Below are 21,281 nucleotides of genomic sequence, written 5' to 3' on the forward strand. Positions count from 1 at the left end.
CAACGATGCCGTGTCACTGCAATTTGGGGCTTTTGTCTTTAGAAAAAAGCGAATCTCCATACCATCGCACCATCATTGGTCTCTGACACTCGTGATGGGACTGTTCATGAGCATTTGTGTGTGCGTGTCTGAGATCGAGCTGGTGTGTGTGTGCGTGTGTGTACGTGAAAGAGAGTGGAGGCATGAGAGAGGGGGATTATATGTAGAAATAGCAATGGATCAACTGAAACACAACATTGGCTTGATTTTTTAATTGCCTCTCGGCTGCAGTGAATGGCCAATGCAGCTGTCAGCGTGAACAGCTGCTTGCCTAAAAAGATTGGACAGAACTAACTCTGGGAGGCAGGAAAGAACAATGCTGGATGAATCATGTGCAGCCTATGAGGTTATTTTGCAATTTCACAACTTTGAAAAATGCATGCAGGATTAAGAATCACTTTTATTGGAAATTCACATCTGTTCCGAGACGCATTTCCCAGGGAGCTTGCAAAGATGCATTTTCTATGCTGTCTGGGCAAGACAGAAACAGTATGGTGTATTACTGCATGAAGTAAACTGAAGCAGACAATGTTTTTTTCTTCTTTCAGCTTTGTTAATGTGGAATTTGTGAGTTTACAAGTTGCAATTTACAACTGTGGAAGAACCGGGGGGGTCTGAAAGATTTGATGGAGCAGTCTGTATGGATTTCCTGCAGAATATTTGTCAGACCTGAATTAAGTACTGTTGTTTTGCTCTCTCCCTCTCTCTCCCGCAGCCCGAGGCCTTGTGGCTGACTACTCCACGTCTATAAATCACTAGGAACGCATGCTTATATCCCGGAGCGAGCGCGCTGAGTCAGTCTGGCAAGGTTAATCACATTCACATCTCTTCGGCCTGTTTGCAGCAGCCAAATGATAACCAAACACACATTATGGGGCATGATCCCTCTTGCTTGTGAATTCTGCTCATATCATGCTTTAACAGTGACACCACATGAAAGAGCAGCATGGAGGTAAGACTGTGGCTCCATAATGTTTTGGTGATTGTTACCAAGCATAAACAGCAGAGTGCTCGGTGTTTGAACTACAGAAAAAAAAAAAAAAAAAAAAAAAAAAAAGCCAAAAAATAAATAAAGAATTGCAGTAAAAGAAGAGATACTGTAGGGGTGGGGCTGGGGCAGCAGAGGATGAAGATCTACCGCAATAACAGACAGACGCCTCATTCATGTTGCACACTTGCTCAGCTTACACTGGGGCCAATGGTCGGCTGCACTCATATCCTTCTGTCTGTGTGTTTGATGGACTTTTAGAGAATATGGGAAGCTTTCCAAGTGTGACACATGGTTTCAAGCCTATGAATATCTATGAATATAAGTAGTATAAGTGTAGTATAAGTGTGGGTGTGCATGTTTCTGACTGTGCACGCATGTCATTGTTCTTCAGTCTTTTTTCCATTGAATGCTTTTACTTTTTTTCTCTTCTCAGAAGTGCCCTACCCAGATATGTAGGAATTAGGCCACATCGCTCACTACCATCCTGCTCTAATCAAAGTGCCGATTCTTGAAACAGACAGCTGTTGTCATGTGCCTTGATTCCAATGGCTATCTGTCCCTGTAGCTGCCCAAGTTCTTAGTCGGCCAGCTGAAGTTGTTGGGGGAACGAGGGTTAACGGCTTGTGCTTATTCAAACTCCTGTTTAGAGCAGTGCTCCAATTAACAATTCAGCATATACCGCAAACATACTGATCCAAGGTAAGTTTCTTTTCTTCTCCTCTCCGGCATGACTCATAACGTCCTCAGATTCATAAGTGCCTGAAGATGCTAATCAAGATTTCACACTGATGAAATAATGTTAAGAGGAAAAAATGTTGAAGACTGCCTTCCAGTGTTATTTTTATTGTGTATGTAATCATAATTTTTGTCTAATACAAAATCCACTAATACAGTAGTAAAACTAATATCGATCAAAGAATAACAGAGAGTCAGTAACAACTCATAAGCACATATGTGGCAGCTGATTTTTTTTAACATTGGGATGTTTTACATGTGTCTTCTGCATGGTGTGATGTGCAGGATCCCATACAACCATATAAGATCAGTCTCTTCTATAGACTTAATGTTAATGTGAGAAACATCTGCAGAAAAGAAAAGGAGGGGAAAAACAGCCATATCAATTTCCCAACACTTCATACAGACGTTTCCCCACCTCACAGATTTGTGCTCAGAGTATATAACAGTGAGTCACTCAAACTGGACTGGTAGAAGTGTTCAGCCTTGCCATATTCCTCCACGTTTCACTGCCTTAAACCAACTCAAGCAGGAGGGAACATTCTCTGAATGCTTTCTTGGCTAAAAATTTGGTAGATTAGAATGGCTAAATTTATACTCTCATGAGTTATTGTCTGTCCATCTATTCCTGGTTCAGGGCAGTTGTCTGGGTGGGCCAGGGTAGAAACAATACCAACTGTTGCAGACTAACTGAAGGACATGCTTTATCACAAACACACCTGCAGCTTAAACCTAAAGCTGTCAGGCGTGAGGGGGAACAGTGTGGGTGGAGAAAAAAAACTTAAACTAGTTTTTTTTTTTTTTAATGCTCGGTATTAGGCTTATAGATTTGAGAAGATTTGTCCTCTGTTAGGGGTCATTATCTTTATGACTCCTAACGTGAGAGTTTAAAATAAAAAATTGCTTCAAATCCATTTAAATCTACAAATGAAAGAATTGGGTTAAGCAATTGCTTGATATTTATTTGTCTATGACGTGTACCGCACAGAGGTGAAAGATAGGAAGGAATAATTATTTAGAAACAAAAAGAAAAGCATCCAAAGATTTTTTTGCAGCAAAGAATCAAAAACTATAAAACACAGATTTTAAAAATATACATTTAACATTAGCTAGAGGTCTTTCAAGGAGCTTTGACAAGACTGTTCCTGATTGGTAAATAAAATAAACACTTAAAGTACAATAACAGTAGAAGAAAGTGTATTTCCTGAATTGCACAAACATTCTTTCACACCTATAAAGCGCTTTGAGACAATTTTGATTGTGGAAGGCGCTATATAAATAAAATTGAATTGAATTGAATTGAATTGAACTATACACAAAGTGAAAGTGTATAGGTGTGAAAGAAAATTACTGAGTATTAATTCTCGAGCCTGGCAGATGTAAAGGCACATCAGTGTGTCAATTTCTGGGACCAAAAAGAGTTGTCCTAGATCATTACAGAGCAATTTGCTGCCTGTTCCCATAAGGTGAGGGGGGTTGTCATGAAAAGAGAAAGAAGAGGCATGTTCAAACAAAGTTATGCACTGGAATCAGCTTCACAGGCTGCTCAGTGAAGCAGTGCACTGAACTACTTTTCCTACTTGATTTATTGGTTTAAAATAACTTGGTCGGCGAAATAAAAGCAGAAAAATATTAGAGAATTCAAGGCTGGGGAGAGGTTTAACCCTCAGAACACACACACACAAATACATAGGCAGGGCTTAGGTCAAAGGTCAAATAGCCCTGAACTCTCTCCCTTTAGGCCGAGGACATCAGAGGTCCCTCTGTGTGCTGCTCTCCATTTATTTTACCCATCATCCCTCATCAGGCTGGGATGACCCTGTGACCCCACAGCTAGGGTTACCTGTCAGTTGACTGTCTATTCATGAGCGCGGGGCTTGACGCTGTGTCAACATTTGTTCTGTGAAAAAGGAGGGAGGAAGAAGAGAGGGGTTTGTTTCAGTGTGGTGAGGACCAAAGTAACAAACAGAAAAATGAGAACATGTTCGATTGATGGAATTAACATTATGTTTCAAATAAGTGATTAAAAATCTCTCTAGTTTGTTTTAACTCTCATAAAGTAAGATTTCAGGTAGTGCAGGGCCCTGACTAGTATACTCTCTACACAGATGACATGCATGTGTGATAATTTGTGTTTACTCAGAGACAAAGATCCAAAGGGACACAGCAAACAGATGCCTCCATGGATAACTACTGAGGGGTACCTACAAAAACACTTCAACCCCCCCCCTCCCCACCCACTGTGTGTGCTGTCAGCTATCAATCAGGGTGCCGTAAGTGGGATCCTTGAGTAGAGATGCTATCAGCGCTGCCCGTATATACTCACACCACAGTTTCCCTTATCTCTGCTGAGATAACAGATCCCCCTCTAACAGCGAGAGGCCTGAACCAGACACACTCGCTTTCTGCATCTCTCTCTATTTCTCTCTCAGTCTCAGCTGTGCTATAGGCCACTTCATTTCAGACAGGGGCCCTAAGAAAAAAAAAACAGTCAATTTGCTCTGGTTCCTGTTTAAAATTCAATAAGTGTGTCTCTTATATTGCAACTGTGTGGTGCTAGCAGAGGCCACAGAGGGCGCGTGCTACTCCTGATTCCAATCTCTGATGTTATCAGCCTCTAGAAGAAACATGATACATGTCTCAGTTGACAAATCTAGATGGGCATGAAATTAAACAAAAAATCTGAAGCATGAAACATCAACAGTTTCCTGCAACTGTACTTTTTTTTGTGAACATTGTATTTTTAGAAAAACTAAATTATTTAAGGCTTACAGTCACTGGTAAACATAGATGGTTGAAGGTTGTGCATTGTACTTACAGGTTAGCAAAGTGAAGTACTTGTGCATAATTTACGCACATCAGATTTGAGAACAAATCTGCCAAATTTGCCAGCTTCATCTGCGTATAAATGCATTACCTACAGGTTGTCAAAATAAACTGCATTATTACCGTGTGGCGAAGCAGATATGTGAGGTCAGAGGAGTTATTTTTTTCCTTGGTTTGAGGAAAGCGAGCTGAGGAGATGGTCCCGAACCGGCCCTGTTTTCGGGCTTCCACCAGACCACAGCACGTTAGGCCTAATAACAAAAACAAGCATCCCGGTGTGGAGCTGGTCCCACAGTGTGAGGACCTTAATGAGGAACATGTGGAGCTGCCCAGACACACAGTCAGAGGAAACCCAATCCCTCACTCCCTCTCCTTCTCCCCCTTCCTCCTCCCTTCCCCCCTTTCTCCCATTCTTTCTTTCTCACTCTCTCTTGCCTCACTCTCTGCATTTTCTATCGCCAAGTCTGAAGTTTCAATGATCAAGCACTGCTTTTAGGTCCTCAGGTCTTCTTTGTGTTTCTGTCAGATATTTTTAATATTTATTATAAAGAAAACCTCAAAACCCTTTCCTCTTTTTGCTGAAGCTGATAGAAAGTGGCCCTTTTATTTTTTTCAATTCTACCAGAACAAGTGACCTACTGTCAGCAGGAGAAATACGCTGGCCTTGTTTTTTTTTTGTTTTTTTTTACCTGATACACACTCTTGTAGTCCACCCACAGCCTCACTCTCTCCAGCTTGTTTCAGAGTTGGTAGTGTATACATATTTGCTGGGTCATGCAATGCAATACGCTTATAAGGAAAATACGTGGGAAGAAAGAGGTCTTTCTCCACCCATCAAGCCTGACAGGCGGTCTCAGGGTTTCTTTCATGTGCTGAATTCATCCTCACCATCCACCTGGATCAATTAACTGTTTGCTTCAGTGGCCATCAGTGCCGTGGTGTGGAACCGCGGTTCATTTGGTAGACAGCAGCTTGTTGAGTGAAACTAAGGCTTTGATTTTGTTGTGTAACACACATTAGGCAAGCAAACGTATTATTTCTATCACCTTTTACTCAAACTGAGCATTTTCTGATCTTCAGCAGTTATAAGTTGAATTAAATGTGTTTTCTTCCCTCAGGAAATGTCATCAGTCGCTTCCGAAGGCAAACACAGAGACAGGTGAGACATGCAGCCATTTTAATTTGCTGGGACGCAGTATATCCACACGATCAGCAGAACTCCCTCCTGCACCGCGTCACTGCCCTGCCTCCAAACAGCCATGGCAAATACGAAGTGTAACCTGTTTGAGGGGATTTAAATGTGACCATAAAGCACAGCCATAAAGCAGATCAACCAACCAAGCCTCCAAAATTAGCTGAACAAACACAGTAAGGTAGAGCCCTCTGGGGAGATAAACTTGGCACACTGGATCCAGTGTGACAGAGGCCCTTCTGGCAGCTCAGAACAATCCAAACGTTCCACTTGGGTTGAGCTGTCTTCGTTTCCCCCTCCACTATATATATCAGCCCCACATCAACATGGGCCTGTGAAGACCTTTCACAAGACTGACAGGCCACCTGAATCACACAATTGTGTGGCCGGAGGAGCCTGCATGTGTATAGAAAAACCAGTGATCCAATAACTGTCTGGGTTCACTTCTCTCTCATAAAGTCAGGGGGAAGGCACAGAGGGAGACCCACAGCTACAGCCCAAATGTCCCAGCTGCACCAAAACAAAGCCTTAACTTTTAATCTAATTGTAGAAACTGCACAAACTTTAACTGTTGATTTTCTTAATACCAAGATTTTATTCAGTAATTGGCTGGTGCATCAAAATTCTTTATTTGCATGGCATAAAAACCGCACAGTGTGTTTCAGACTAAAGGCTGAAAACTAGTGAGTCTATGTGCCTTGCAGATGGTCCGGCCTCACAGCAGCTGTGCAAATGAAAGACGGAGTGTCGCTGAAGGAGTGAGAGAGATGGAAAGTTGGCCACAAAAGGAAAAGAGTAACACACAAGTTGCTAGCTGAAAATGTAATGGAAAAATGAATAGCACACAGAGATTTTCTGAGAGAAAATAATCGAGTCAGAGTATTTTTTTTTTCCTGAGTTTTGTAAGTCACAAAAACAGACAACAGCCAGGTTTTGTAAAACACCTCTTTGTAAACAGAAAACAAAACAAAAAAATTTCACAGGAGGAATTTACTGACCCCAAACTCTTTTTACACTTACACTATATTAATGCAGTGGAAAGGACCCCATATAAGAGGTTGCCTTCTCTGTTGAAAATGCCAGTTCTACCTTCAAATTAGAGGTTTCACTAGATAAACTAGGCAAGATACAATCTCAAAGTTTGCACACACAATTGTCAATCAAACCCCATTATTTTAGCACTAAGTCTGGAGTGAGAAAACAACAGGTGAGAAAATCCTGCTTAATGCTGAAAATACACAAACATTTGTCCTCAGGAGGAGGGGGGGTGAGACAGATGTCCCTGAGTGCTTTGTAGTGCAAAGAGTTAACATTTCTACTGGTCTGTTTCACTTCTGCATGAGAAAACTTTTATTACTTGCCACTTCTGAATATGGTGAATTGCCCCATGCATTTTAAACTCAGCATAGACAGGTTATATATTGTATATGTACATTTAATAGCCAGTTGTGTAACTATTGCAACCGCAAAAAAAAAAAAAAAAAAACTGTAATTCCTCAATCATAATCAGGGCAATTATAATTTCTCACCGCCCCCACTGTTATTGAAGGAACTCTTCCACTGTCCTCTGCCGCAGTAATTGCCACTACATGTAAATATCAAGTGGTTAGTGAATAATTAGTCTTTCATTGGCCAGCAATCACCTCTGGGCCCCGTCTACACTTTAGACCCCTCCCTCGTAGAGCCGCCCTGAAGACAGGGGCCCCTTTTGAATGACAGCGCTTGGGAAAGAAGACGAATTTTTGTCTGATTTCCCGCAGCCACAGCGTCGATGAGAAGCAGTCGAGGAACTCCATTCTAACTGAATGGATTGGTATGGGGAGAAGCGGACCTCAAATCACGGCTAAGCGGCAGCTTTGGGACTGTGTAACGTTGACGATGGTTTTACTTTCGCTGCTGTTTCGACCAGGTAAGTCCTGCTTTTTTTTCACCCCCTCCGATCCGTGCTCCTACACCCCTGTCCTGCATGCAAAGCTGTGTCCCGCACTCTCCCGGAATGGAGGTGGTGGGGGGAAAAAAAAGTTAACTTTTCCCTGGCGCTGTGTGGCTAAACTCAAACTCTTTAACGATTCTGAACTTTTCTCACATGTAACCACTGCGGTTTGGGGGCGTTTGGTGTTTAAAGAGAGAGAAATAAAGTCGCTGTTGTTGTTGTTGTTTGAAAGTATCCCATCCGCAGCGGGGACAAAGTAATGCACCCGTAGCTGCGGACTATCCCAGCCTCCAGCCTGCGCTGCACTGCAACGGTTGTGTCGCTGCTAGCCGAGCAGCACGAGTTAACTCACCTATCCATATCTTATATTGACCACTTTACCACATTTCCCACTCTAAACAACGACACCGAACAAGTTGTCACCAACCGCTCAACAGTTAACAAGCTTTAGCCGAACACACGTAGTCGCTGCCGCTAAGTTTTTTTTTGCTAAGTTGTGCGAAGTTACGGCTTAGCTCTGCGTTAGCATAGCTTCGCTAGCAACTGGTGTTCGGCACCCGCAGCCAGACCCAAAGAAAACCACGGAGCGTGTTCTTTTCTTTTCTTTTTTTTCTCTTTAAACCAGAAAATACTGGTAACAGGAAACCGAGCGGTCACATTTTGAGTTCATTTCACGAGTTTTAAATCCACTTTGGATGGTTTGAAACGGTTGTTGTCGAACCTAGTTGGACCACGGTATTTCCCCCCGTTCATGCTTCATTTATTAACTTTGTTAGCTACCATGCATGGGGGTCCAACTTTTTGGCCTCTGAACGTGTTGGTCGCTCCTCTGTCCGAGACTGAGCTCAGAGACCAGCTCACCAACTACACCCGGAGGGCCATGTTTTGTTTGGATTTGATTTATTTCTTATGGTTTGGAGAAGAGATTTAAAAAAAAAAAAAAAAAAAGTTAGACTTGTGTTTTCCCTGTTAGGGAATCAGTATGATCACAACCGTACGGTTTATATGCTTTTATTTTGCTGCCATGCAAAAGTCAACTGCCTTCACTTATGGGCATTAATAACACACGTATAACTGTACGTAGGAGTAATACTTGCATATGGCTATGCATAATGTTAGTATGTTTACTAATATGTTCAAACTCACATGACGAAAAAGTTGTGTTAAAGATCTCCACGTGGCAGAATATAATATTATTTAACTTTGATGTTATTTATTTAGTCATGAAAATTGGAAAACTGCAAACCATGCTTTGATATATGAACTCAGTCCTGACAACTTTATGTGATAAACAGTTCTGTTGGAGCTGTGTCTTGCAACACTTCATTAGACACTGGGAGGCCCCCCAGGTTCGTCTTTATTGTTTTGGTACTTTATAATAGCTTGTTGTAACTTGATTTTCATCTCAAACTTTTTTTTTGTCTCATGGTTGAAATATGTAAAAGTAGTTCTTGGAAGGCATTTAGAGATTGGCTATAGTAAAAACACTATATTGTATGCACATAATAGTTCATTAAAATCGATCCGTGTCCAAAACATTGCTGACTTTCTTAATGTTTGAGTGTTTGATTTACATAGTGTCAAAGTGTAATCACTATTATCTCTTCTGATTTAACTAAAGCCACTATATTTGTTTTTGATTTAATAACAATATATTAGTGTTTACAGCCTTGTTTTGGTCTGATGTTGAGCTGGCTCAGAGTCAAGTGATTCACTCATAGTGGCTGTGTTGGTAAAAATACTTTTTAACACTAGTTAAGCTGCAGTCTAAAGACCAGGCCCAAAAACGTTATATATTAAAACAAACAAACAAACAGTGTCTTTATCTCCTTCTCTGTCTATCCAACTGTAATTTACTAATCTGTAATATACCATCGCTGTTTGTGTGAGTCAGTTTGTTTTCCCTTTTCTGTTCTCCTGTTTCTCATATTGTCCTCACACTTGTTGGTTGCCGACTAAGTGGCGGAGCAAAAAGGCTCTTTAGGGAGATGCGTGGTTGTTGATGGCAGCACAGGCAGTGATTGTCAGAAAGTGTCAATCACAGCGGACTTGGGTGACCTCGCAGCGAGGCGGGGGGAGCCCTGTTGGAATTCAGTGGAGGGATGCAGAATGCCTCTAACTTGACCTCTCACACTCCATCTCAGTTTTTATCAGGGCTGGTGTTGTGAAGTGCAGCGACTGTGAGATGCATTAATCATCTGTCATGCCCCCTCACGCATCAGATGTTTGTGAAAGAGAAGAAATGATTCAAAAATATTTATGTGCACTTGGTGTGAAATCTCCGTGCTTATCTTGTCGTCTTTGTCCGCGCTGTTGGGAGATTTGACAGAGCTTTGGTGTAAACAGAAGGATCCTCTGTTGCAATAGAAGAACAGTCTGTTGCAACTGATCCCAGTCTTGCAGTAGAGGTGATGTATGTGTTGTGGATGCTGGCTGATGTTGATCTGCTGTCTGTTGAAAATGGAAAATTGAAATCCGTCCCACTCAGCACACGAGACGTAACACACTACTGAAATGAACTTGATGAATATCCACACTCTTATTTCCCACAGAAGTAGTTGTAAGTTTTTTGTTTTGCTCGGTAATAAATATCCCATTTGTGAGTCATAACCCGAAGCCCTGAATTCATGCTGATACCACCCAAATATCACATGCTGCGTTTGCAGCCCTTGCCCCCGTCCAGCTTCCAGTTTGGGCCCTGAGTTGTTGAACAAGCGTGATTCTTTCTGATATTCCTCCTGTGATCCTCTTGAGGTTAGCTGCTCCCGTACACCGAGCCCTGCCGTGCCATGTAGCGTTGCTTAATGGACTTCAATTACCTCAGCAACAGCCAAACCACATTCAACACCCTCAGGCAAACTAACACAGGTTGGTTTCCTCCTACGGTGAGGCTACATGCTATTTCTGTGAGGGCTAGTTGGGGGAAATAAGTTTTGACTGACTCCGGAGCACAGTGTGGGATCATGGCCTTGTGAGCTCACGCATTTGGGTTTTAATGGCTCTCCTGATTGAGCTAAACTTGATAGTGGAAAAGTTTTGACTCCGCTTCCTTGTGCACTGAGCTGAGGTAATGTATGTGTAAATGTCAGAGGATTCTTAGGTTCTTATAAGGACTAAACCTCAGTTTGGTTTTTGAGTAGTAGATCTGGCCAGCATCATTTTTGCAGAGAGGGAGGTTACTGAGGAAAATGACCAGAGAAACCCCCCATATAGCAAATGTTCTAATAAATTGTAACGTGGGTTTCGCAGTACAAAATGACTCATTTTCATTGTTTTCTTGTTTTTCAGCTCACTGCCAGCAGTGTCGAATCCAGCGCTGCAATACGGATTACGTGGCTTCTACCTCACCCTCTAGTGGTCTTCAGGAGGATGTGGCTCTGGATGTGGACTACTGCATCGCCTTGCGGGCCTACGCCTTGTGCACCCGGTGGCAGGCGCGCAGCTGCAGGGGTGACTTGGTTTACCACTCAGCTGTCTTCCGCATTAAGGAGTTATTCTCTCAGCATAATTGCTCCAGCGATGGGCCCACATCCTCCGCCAAGGCCCCCAGCACGTCTCGGCCGGCTGTGTCAGAGCTGTGCGACTATGAGAATCGGGTCCTAGTGTCGGGCTCAGCCGGTCAGCAGAAGAAATATGCCCACTGTGGATTATTCGGAGACCCGCACCTACGGACTTTCCGAGGCGAGTTTCAGACCTGTAAGGTGGAAGGGGCGTGGCCTCTGATCGATAACCGCTTCCTGTCGGTGCAGGTGACCAACGTGCCCGTTGTCCTTGGCTCGAGCGCCACGGCAACCAGCAAGGTAAGGATGGCTTCAGAGCAGGGGGGTTCCCTGTCACAGTCTGCATATTTCTTCAAATTACTCTGTATGCTTCCATCAAAAAAGTCGTTTCTTACATAGTTTCATTTGAAGACATTTTAGAGGCCTAATTAAGTGAATCTATTCAGATTTTCACAATAAAAAAAAGCAGAGATTAAAGAAAAACCTGGCAAAAATTAAATATAATTGATTTTCACCCCACAGATTTATATTGTAAGGCCCCACACTCGCACTAAGGAACCACTAGTTGAGAAGGAGCATCCTGTCCAACTTGAACAAAGTGCTGGTCATTGTTTTTTAATATATAATTTTATCCAAGTGGAAATCTACTACTTTTGTCACAACAACCACCTATGTCCATATTAGAAATGAATGCTCACATTATACTAAGTTTGAATCTAATGGCCTATTTGAGTAGGTTGTTTTTGGGTGCTAGCTCAAGTTGCGAGCTCAAGCATTGCCATATAGTATCAAACATGTGAAGTTAATCGTCATTCCACGGTGCCTCTCGAGCCTCCAGCATTCCTCTTGTGTTGGAGCTCCTTCAGATCTGTGAGGGGAACAGAGAGAGGAGGGGAGTCCTTCAGTGGTGTTGAATCACAGACATGCTTGAGTGCTCTACCTTTAACACATGGGTGGTCATATGGTAGTGATTAACGCTCACTCAAACATTTTCCTCCACCGCCACGATTTGGAATGTTTTTTTCACCCCTCTGGTCAAATAATTAACTCGGCACTTTTTGTGTAAATATGGAATAATGTGGAAAAATGAAGGAATAATTGGACGGCAGCAAGGTTTTTTTTTTTTTTAGTTCTGTTAATTAAATAGGCTCGCCTTTCGTGCTTCAGGTTTTTTTTTTGTTGTTGTTGAAACCATTATCATATCTGTATCTTTATCTGGTACTGAAAGTCTCATTCATATATAAAAAAGGGTTTAATAAGCTTATTTTATGTGAATTTTATGCTTAAATAATAAATCTGGCGTTTCCTAAACTTACCATTTTTAAGTCTCCTGTTTGGGAAAAAAAGATATGTAAAACAGCAAATAGTAATAATGCAACAGGGATTTCAGAGTAAACTTTTTCAAAGGCATTTGCAGCTTAATGCAAACCTGTAGTGTGTGTACAGTATGTCTGTGCCAGCACCCGCATGGACCCATCATGCTTTCGGAGTTGTTTTCAACCGCCAGGCTTAAGACAGGAAATCATCCATCAAATACAGTATCCCCGTAAGTGTAAACGTAACCACAGCCAGTGCTTTGTCAAGATATTTTAAAGAAACAGACATTAGGGCCCAATTTTTCAAGGCTCAGCTGGAATACAAATCACAGTCAGTCACTGAGCAAAAAGCAGCAGCGGCAGTGTAGAGGTGATGGAAGATACACGGAGGATTGAGGCAGTTATGAAACAGTGCTGTTTGATCCAGCATTCAAGGACAGCTAGTGGAGTTATAGCTGTTATTTTCAGTGTTAGTGATTTGTTGTGAGTGTAAGAAAAGATAGTGACTGTTTTGGTCGTGGTTCATCTGAGGAGATGTCTCCTTAGATGAACCAGGTTACAGACCTGGCAGCAATTTGTTTTGAATACTTTGCTATAATTATGGATTAATTGGTATAAAATTGCATCAAAGAGGAAAGTCACTGTCACTCTATAGGAAAAAAAAAATGCCATTGAGGGCTCTGAACATTTAAAATTTGTGATTTCCTGCTGCCACCTTGTGGCTTTAATTGATACTGCTCTTACTCAGGATTTATTTAGGCATCTTCTTCAAGTTTGGATGTGCCCTTCTTATCAGTGGCTTTATGTATGTATGGAATAATAAACATAAACATAGATATATATGTATAAACATTTAAACACATAAGCATATAATATAATTATAAATAAACTTTTGTCTTGTACAGTATATAAATATGTTATTTAATACTTATCTTGTGTTTCTCCCCGTTTCAGATCACAGTGATCTTCAAATCCTACCACGGCTGTACAGATCAGAAGGTGTACCAGGCCACCACTGAGGATCTGCCGCTGGCTTTTCAAGACGGGACTCGCAGCGGTGGTGAGAGCGGCAGCCTGACCATCGTAGAGCGAGGCGGTTCTGGCGTGGGCCGGCAGGTGAAGATTCAGGCCCGTTACATCGGCACTTCCATCATCATCCGGCGCGTTGGCAGCTACCTGACCTTTGCCATCCGCATGCCGGAGGACAACCTGGACTTCTCAGAGGACAATGGCGGTCTGCAGCTCTGCCTGCACGGCTGCCCGCGCAACGAGCTCATCAAAGAGCACATGCTGGGCCGCCAGAGCCAGCAGCCCCGCCTGCAGGGCACCAACACAGAGCTGGGTCCTCTGCGGCCTCCTCACCAGGTCTACACGGTGGAGCGGGCCACTGCCAAGTGTAGAGAGACTCTGCAGGTGGAGGACGTGTACTTTCAGTCCTGTGTGTTTGACTTACTGACCACAGGAGACCCCGAATTCTCTATGGCAGCGTACGGCGCTCTGGAGGATTTAAAGGCTCTGCCGCCCAGTAAACTGAAGCAGAACTCCCCGAGGACTCCTCGTCTTTACAACCAAGGGGTGTCACACACGTCGGCTGCAGCAGCAGCAAACAGCCCACTGCTCTCACTCCTACTCCTCATTCTGCTGCTTTTGTAAAGAGAAAAAAACAAAACAAAATTAAATAAATATAAATGATTTTAACAAAAGAGAAACATGGAGGCAAACAGAACATGGAAGCATTACCAGCTTGAGGACAGATTGACTTTTTTTTTTTTTTTTTTTTTTTTTTTTTCAAATTTTTGAATGTTGTTTTCTTTTCTTTGTCATTTGAAGGATTTCACACTCATAAAAGGTGACATTTGTTCTCACTTCACATTTTCTGTGGATTAATACATGGATCACGTCATTTGAAGAAAAACATAAATACATACAGCCGTCGTGGTTTGAGGTCATTTTCACATTCTCTCTGTTAATTGGTTTGCATCAGTGTTTTTTAAAGGTAAAACTCAGAATTGTGTGCTGGCCTCAATGAGTTTGTTTTTTTTTTTGTAAATATTTCATTTTTACTGAGAAAATGCACAACCTTCAAACACTCCACCATGAATGGAGTTGCATATAACTCCGTATATAAGCTGTTTTTGTTGTTGATTTTTTTTGCAGAGCGATGTGGCTTCTAGATCCTGTATAATCCTGTAACATCAATAGCACTTACAGGTTTTAACATCAAGTTTTGTGTATTTAAATGTTGTTTCTTTGTCTATTTCAAACGTTACTTCAGAAATCAGCATGTTAAATACACAGGATCCAACAACTGTATGTAAAAACTACCTATCCATAATATATGATGTGTCAGTGTGATATTCTCAGCAGTTCTCTTCTTCTGTGAAACACTCCTCTTCAAGCTGTTTGGCTTCCAGTTTTAAAGGATTAAAAAAAACCCCCACAAATCTTTATATAATAATATATTAAAAGAGTGTATATATGTGTTTTATATTGTGTACATTTGCCTGTGTATAGATGTTTTAACTGTAATATGTTTTACTTTTGTTTTGTTTCGTAGGTTATTTTGAGACATTGTAAGAAAAGTGAACTAATATGTGTTGTGTTGTATCTGTAATTTTCTGTATTAAAGTGTTGGACACTCTGGACCGAGGACTGTTTTTCCTCTTTTTTTTTCATTCTGTTAACTTATTGTTGCATTAATAGGAAAATGTATTCACTGTTTTTGGGTTATGACCTCAGGTAATCATAAAATGACAAACAAAACATTCAAAATTTCAACAAGTAAAACAGGGTTTCACAGTAGTGCCATGTCATGTCATCATCTGCTGCTTATCTGGGTCTGGGCCCAGGTCACGGGGACGACTGCCGTCCAGTCCACAATGCACCAAAGTCCTACAGCACCTCCCATGGGTGGTGGGCCCATGGGAGGCGGTGCTGTCCGGAGTGGGGCTCAAACCCACGACCCCGAGAGATTGAGCATTTCACAGTAGTGGCATTTCCTGACTCTGTGCCTGTAACACCACTTCTGTCCTGTTGGGGTCCTCGGTCTACAAGGCCTGACAGCTCCAAGTATAAAGACAGTTTTGACAAAGCTGGCTGTGTAGCTGTAGGGATCCACAGTATGTTCTCAGTCCCCTGTGTAAATGTTACCTCTGAGTGCTGAGCTGGCTGCTGGCTCTGCTTTTGTCTGCCAGTGCGCTGCTTGGCTCCAAATAGGATTTAGTCTGTGGTTAACACCAGGTTAGAGTCAACAACAACACACGGTGCTGATATTTGCACTGTATATGAACAATGCAGGCTGTGATTAGAGAGAGAGCGAGAGAGAGGGAGAGAGAGGGATGTGATCAGCTTTTATGGACATCAAAAATGCAATTAAGAAAGCTCCAGCACACTCCTTATGAAGATATTAAGAATTAATGCTCTATAATTAGCAGATGTAAATTCAATTTTAATCTTGAACTCGGTTAAAAGTACCTGAGTGACAGCGTGTTTCGTCACATGCGCAGTCATACTTAATCTCTCCATGTCCCATTTCTTCAAATACCAGGCAGCACCTCAGCGAGCTGTGCAGTTTGGGACACGGCTGATGAAACATGGCGCCATTTTCAGCCTTTCACATGTGAAGCACATTTCAGACGGCCTGAATCCAGTTCAACACTTCATGCCGAATTCTAGGGTAGGGAGAGACAGAGACAGGGCAGGAAGGTGACTGGTGGTAATTTTCTAGCGCCTGAGGTAATGTCATTAATTGTGTTGTTTTGTCCGACTTGAAAAATGACTTTAACGATTAACTGATTAACTGAACTTGTTACAGATTACTTTGCTGTCGATCAGCTAATCGATTCATCTGCTGATTGTTTCAGCTCTAATCATCTCACAGCTCCTCAGATTCGTCCAGGTACTTTTCCTTTTCATACTTTAAGTACGTTTTGCTGTACTTTTACTATTAACAGTATTTTTTCATAGCTGACGTAAATGACCTGAATAATTTTGCCACCTCTGGTCTCACCTTTCATCTAAACACGACTCATTGCTCTGTGCTGCAAATGATGAGATGTGTTCCTCTATGTGCTTTATGGTTTTAAACAAAGCTAAAAAGCTCCAGGCCTTGCCTCGATTCATGTTATCTGTTGAGATGCAGCCATCTGACAGCACTGTCAGGCAGCACCAGCCTTATAGCAACCCCATGTGAGAGCGCCCTCTCCGTCTGTTGAAGGGTGATGAGTTTCTTGACAACTTGAGAACATTTCCAATGTGGAAGCTCCCCTTTTTTTTTTCTAAATACGCTGACATTGAGAACTTTTATTTTTGAATATATCAGAAATGAAGAATATGTAAAAATAAATAAATAAATAAATAAATCTTCAGCACTTTATAGACAGCTCAAGCCTGTATAGATTGCTTGTCCACCCTCTTTGAGCCACCCTGTCTTGACTTTCCCCTGTAAACAAGGACAATTACCGAGCTAATGAGTTGAGAAAAAAACTGCTTGAGTGATTGATACTCTCAATGGGGAAATTAATTTGATATTAATAGAGCACTTGGCAAGATAAATAGATAGTGTTGTGTGAGTCCTCTCCTTGATTGATAATAGATAGATTGATGGCTGTCTTAACGCAAGACGTTCCTTCGACTGAAATGAGGTGGCCTTGATGAAGAAAGACTTTCGTATAACAAGATAGTCGAGCGTAGAAGGCATTACGGGGCTCAAATTTACTGTGATATTGATATTTAAGGTTTAATCGCACCTCACGTTAGAGAGGAGGCTGGAGGCCTCAGATACATATTACATGATAACATTAATAAAAGATAAGGTAGATGATGAATAGTGGTTCTAGCATATGTAGAAAACATCTTAAATGAGTTGCATTCTAGTTTAGACTCTGGTTGGATTTACTGGTGCTAAATGATGCATAAGATGTTGGTCAACCATTGCTGTAAAAACTCATTCAGCTGCTCTTATGAGATTGTGCTGGCCTCCAGTTTCACAAGTGGCTCCTTAAAATGATCACCTTGCGTCATTCCCGCAGTTCCTGACGACTCATGAGACCCCCCCCCCCCCCCCCCCCCAACCCCCCAGCCCTCTCTCGCTCACGCGTTTTGCTTAATGATGCACTCAGAGTCTGATTGTTGCACCGAGTAGGAGACATCCAGCGTATACATACATTACACTCTGTTACATGGGTCACTGCAGCAGAACAAAGAGCGAGAAGTTACTCATTTCTCAGGGAGTTTTGCGGGAGTGTGTGTGTGTGTGTGTGTGTGTGTGTGTGGTTTTTAGACAGCTCTAGCTGCAGCGATTATACAGCTATCTCATACCGCAGGCTCTCTCATACCTGACCAACTCAATCTCTCTGTGTCTCCTCAATAATCAGAGTGACAGCGAGCAACTACACACATCTCACCCACTGGCTCAGTCTAGAATGGGTATTGACCTACATATCAAATCATACGCTCCTGTTTTGTGTGATTTTTCTTTTTTTTTTCGGGGTGGGGGGGGTTTGATTGGCAGCCCTACTTTGGTAAACACATTGCATCCCCTGAGTGTCTGCCTCTTCATATGTATTTATGTTATAGATAAAATACCCCGTCAAATCCTACAAGCGAGGAGTTCCTGCCACTTCAGCAGTGTTTTCTCAGCTACTGTAACAGTAGAGAACAGCTGAGAACACCTGGTTGTCTGAGTGTGTATTTTTATTAACGAGCCTGTGTCACCAAACTTTTAACAAATGGCCCCCCGGCACCCTGACGCCCAGAAAAACCCAGCTCGGAAATTAAGCATCTGCATCATAAATCTTGGAAAGTTACAATAATTTGCAATTCACTCCCTCATCAAAGGCAATATTACCCTAATTTATTATCTCCCCGCACGAGGGGCGCGCAAAGGCCGTGGAGATAAGAGTTTATCAGGAGGGGGATTGATTTTCATTAACTGATTGTAATAAAGATGAACTGCCTGCCGTGCACACTGACCAAGAGCCACACTTTATTGTAATTGGGACAATTTATTTCATGAGCCAGTGGCTCTACTTTTTTTTTTTGTCCCTCCCATTCTTCTACTTTTTTTTTTTTTTCCATATCTGTCTCTGCTCTTCAAAATGTGAATGTGGTGTCTCAGCTGCACTGCTTCTGTTGCCACGGTGAGTGTTGATGTATGAAGATGAAGATTACAAGGTGTTATGTGCAGAGGCAAGTCAACTGTCAACAGACGTTGCATCAGATTGAGCTTCGGGCATCAAAGCAATGCAAAAGTTATGTAAACTTGCCTGATACTCGATGCTTTCCTTATATCAATTTAATGCGTACTGCTTGTCAAAAATGATGATCTTATTTGTTCCCCTGTCTTTCTCCTGCAGCTTCTCTGTGATACCTCACAATTGAGAATGTCTGATGTTTATCTGAGGTGTTTTTTTCCTTCTGTTCACATCTTATACAACATGGCCTGACATAGTTGAGTCATCTCCCTGCAGCAGAGCAGCATCAGGTGACCTGCTAACTGGTAAATCCTTCAGGATCCACAATGACAGATAATCTAAAGGATCCTACACACAGCAGAGTTATATGAGGAGGGAATGGGCACATTTTCACCACTGAAGCATCCCGCACTTTGAGATGATTTCAAACGTCAACCCTTGTCTGCTGTAAGAGCAACAGAAACTGCCTCAGATTGTATGCCGTTGCCACAAATATATGAAATGTAGCATATTCATGTCACGGCCATGACACTCATCATCACAGTTTCATCACTCAACACAGATGAGGTTTCAGGAACAGATTTCAAGGCGGGCGAGGCGAAAGAGGTTGCAACATCTGCATCCTGCAACACTCAAGGTCCTGGAGGGGAGCGATTCCTTGCACAACAACTCCCCCTCTCTTTGCATTGTGGTTCAGCACTTCATTCAATATTGATGTGAGAAACAAAGCATCCAGTTTGGATTTTTATTGTAAAATTGGAAAAAAAGGAGAGAAAGAGAGAAAAGCCCCAATAAGCATTTCTTTTTGATACATATCTTTATCTTACCATAACCTAAAAGAGAAAGAAAAAAAAATAAAAGTGGATAAATAAATAAATAAATAAATAAATAAATAAATAAATAAATAAATAAACACATAAATAAAAAAATAATAAATAAAGAAATAAAGAAATAAAGAAACATCAAGTTACATACTTGACTTGATAATCAAATATAAAATTATTAAATCATTAATCATTAATATGAAGTAATCTAAGCAGCAAGTATTAAGAAATTTCAACAGGGGGAAAAAAGTTTGGTTTCTCAGGCTAATACAGAACACATAGTTGTTGTTTTTTTAAAGTATTTTTTCTTTATATATAAAAAGATACTGCTTTCCCTGTCAGTTAATCCATGCTGTACTGACTGCTGCCACAAAAACAGGTGGCGCTCTCCTCTTTAAAAAGAATCAAGAAAGAAAGAAAAAAAAACGATACAACCTGTAAACAGCATTTTCTCCTCCAGGTTTAAAGAATAGTACTGAGATTCCTCTTTTTGCGCCCTGTATGTCAGTAAAGTCTACTTCACAGACTCCATACTGCTGTTTTATATGTTTTTGTATGCTTTGTGCTGAGAAACCAGAAAGTTAAGATCTTCATAAAGCGAAACCACCCTCCCTCCCTCCCTCCCCAACCCCCACAGCCCCCCCACCACCCAACCCCATTTCAAACCCTAACCTATATTTACCCAAAGAAAGGTCCTGTGCTGATTTTCCATAATATACAGATTTCATATTTATAATAAGCTACTATCCTTAGCATTCAAACCATATTTAAAGAATCATATTGTTAATACAAGTAGTACCATAATCATAATCTTTAACCCTCCCTGCCCCCCATTGAGCATGCTCAGAGACTGAAAGGGCACCATGGTAGGATGACAAATATTATAGAAATAAAATGATAAAAATGGATGCAAGAGTGAAAACAATGGGAGAGATAAACTTGAGCTCAACCACATGCAGCTAATTTATAACACTAATGGAATCATTACTGCCATCTCCTTTCCTTTTTTTTTCAGTCTGGATTTTTCAGTCAAAAATGTTGAAACAACTCAGTTCATTTCACTCATTTCATTACGGTTTTCTGAATCATATAGCAGATATGCATCTACAGGCTTATGCTCTACATACGCAACTGCAAACTCAATCAGGTTGGAAACTGTCTCCATCTCAACTTCACTAATTGCGCTCAATCAAATTTCTTTCTTTCTTTTTTTTTCTCCTCTTTGGCAGAATGAAATTAACTCAACATCTTTTCAAACTCATTAAATTTCAGCCACAGCTGGCATCTTTAATTTGCATTACCCAAGCTGTTGTGAAGGCCAAATTTAATTTGATTTTAATAATTTAAAAAACTCTCCAGTAGAAATCCCATAAGAAAAGATTTTTGAGTGGGTTTATAAGGCCCTGTATGGCCCCGGGGAAAGGAGGGCATATATCACAGCTTCCTAAAGCTGCTGGGCCCTGACAGCAGAGAGGAAACTAACAGTTACTCACCAAGGGGGAAAAAAAAAAGATGTCTTCTGGCAAATATATATGACATCTACCCTTTTCACTGGAAAAGTCTATTGTATCTATTGTATGTCATTACAGCATGAACTGACCCTCCTCTTACACCGTTATACTATATCACAAAACCAAATATTTCATTCTCCTAAGATTTCCTGAAAAAAAAAATGGTAACATGTTTACAATAAGTTATCTTAAAATTTCATGGAATCTGGCACACATTAAA

The 21,281-nt window shown here is 41.4% G+C and overlaps 1 protein-coding gene across 1 annotated transcript; it reads left to right on the forward strand.

Moving 5' to 3' along the window:
* The first annotated feature begins 5,696 nt into the window (after window positions 1-5,696).
* rgmd (RGM domain family, member D) lies at window positions 5,697-15,177 on the forward strand. Its single transcript, XM_041041192.1, has 4 exons — window positions 5,697-5,750; window positions 7,544-7,692; window positions 11,005-11,516; window positions 13,487-15,177. Exons 1-4 carry the CDS (start codon window positions 5,713-5,715, stop codon window positions 14,183-14,185), a joined length of 1,398 nt encoding a protein of 465 aa, XP_040897126.1. The 5' UTR covers window positions 5,697-5,712; the 3' UTR covers window positions 14,186-15,177.
* Window positions 15,178-21,281: the final 6,104 nt, after the last annotated feature.

The sequence above is a fragment of the Toxotes jaculatrix genome, chromosome 6 (assembly GCF_017976425.1).
Source record: "Toxotes jaculatrix isolate fToxJac2 chromosome 6, fToxJac2.pri, whole genome shotgun sequence".
Classification (NCBI taxonomy): domain Eukaryota; kingdom Metazoa; phylum Chordata; class Actinopteri; family Toxotidae; genus Toxotes; species Toxotes jaculatrix.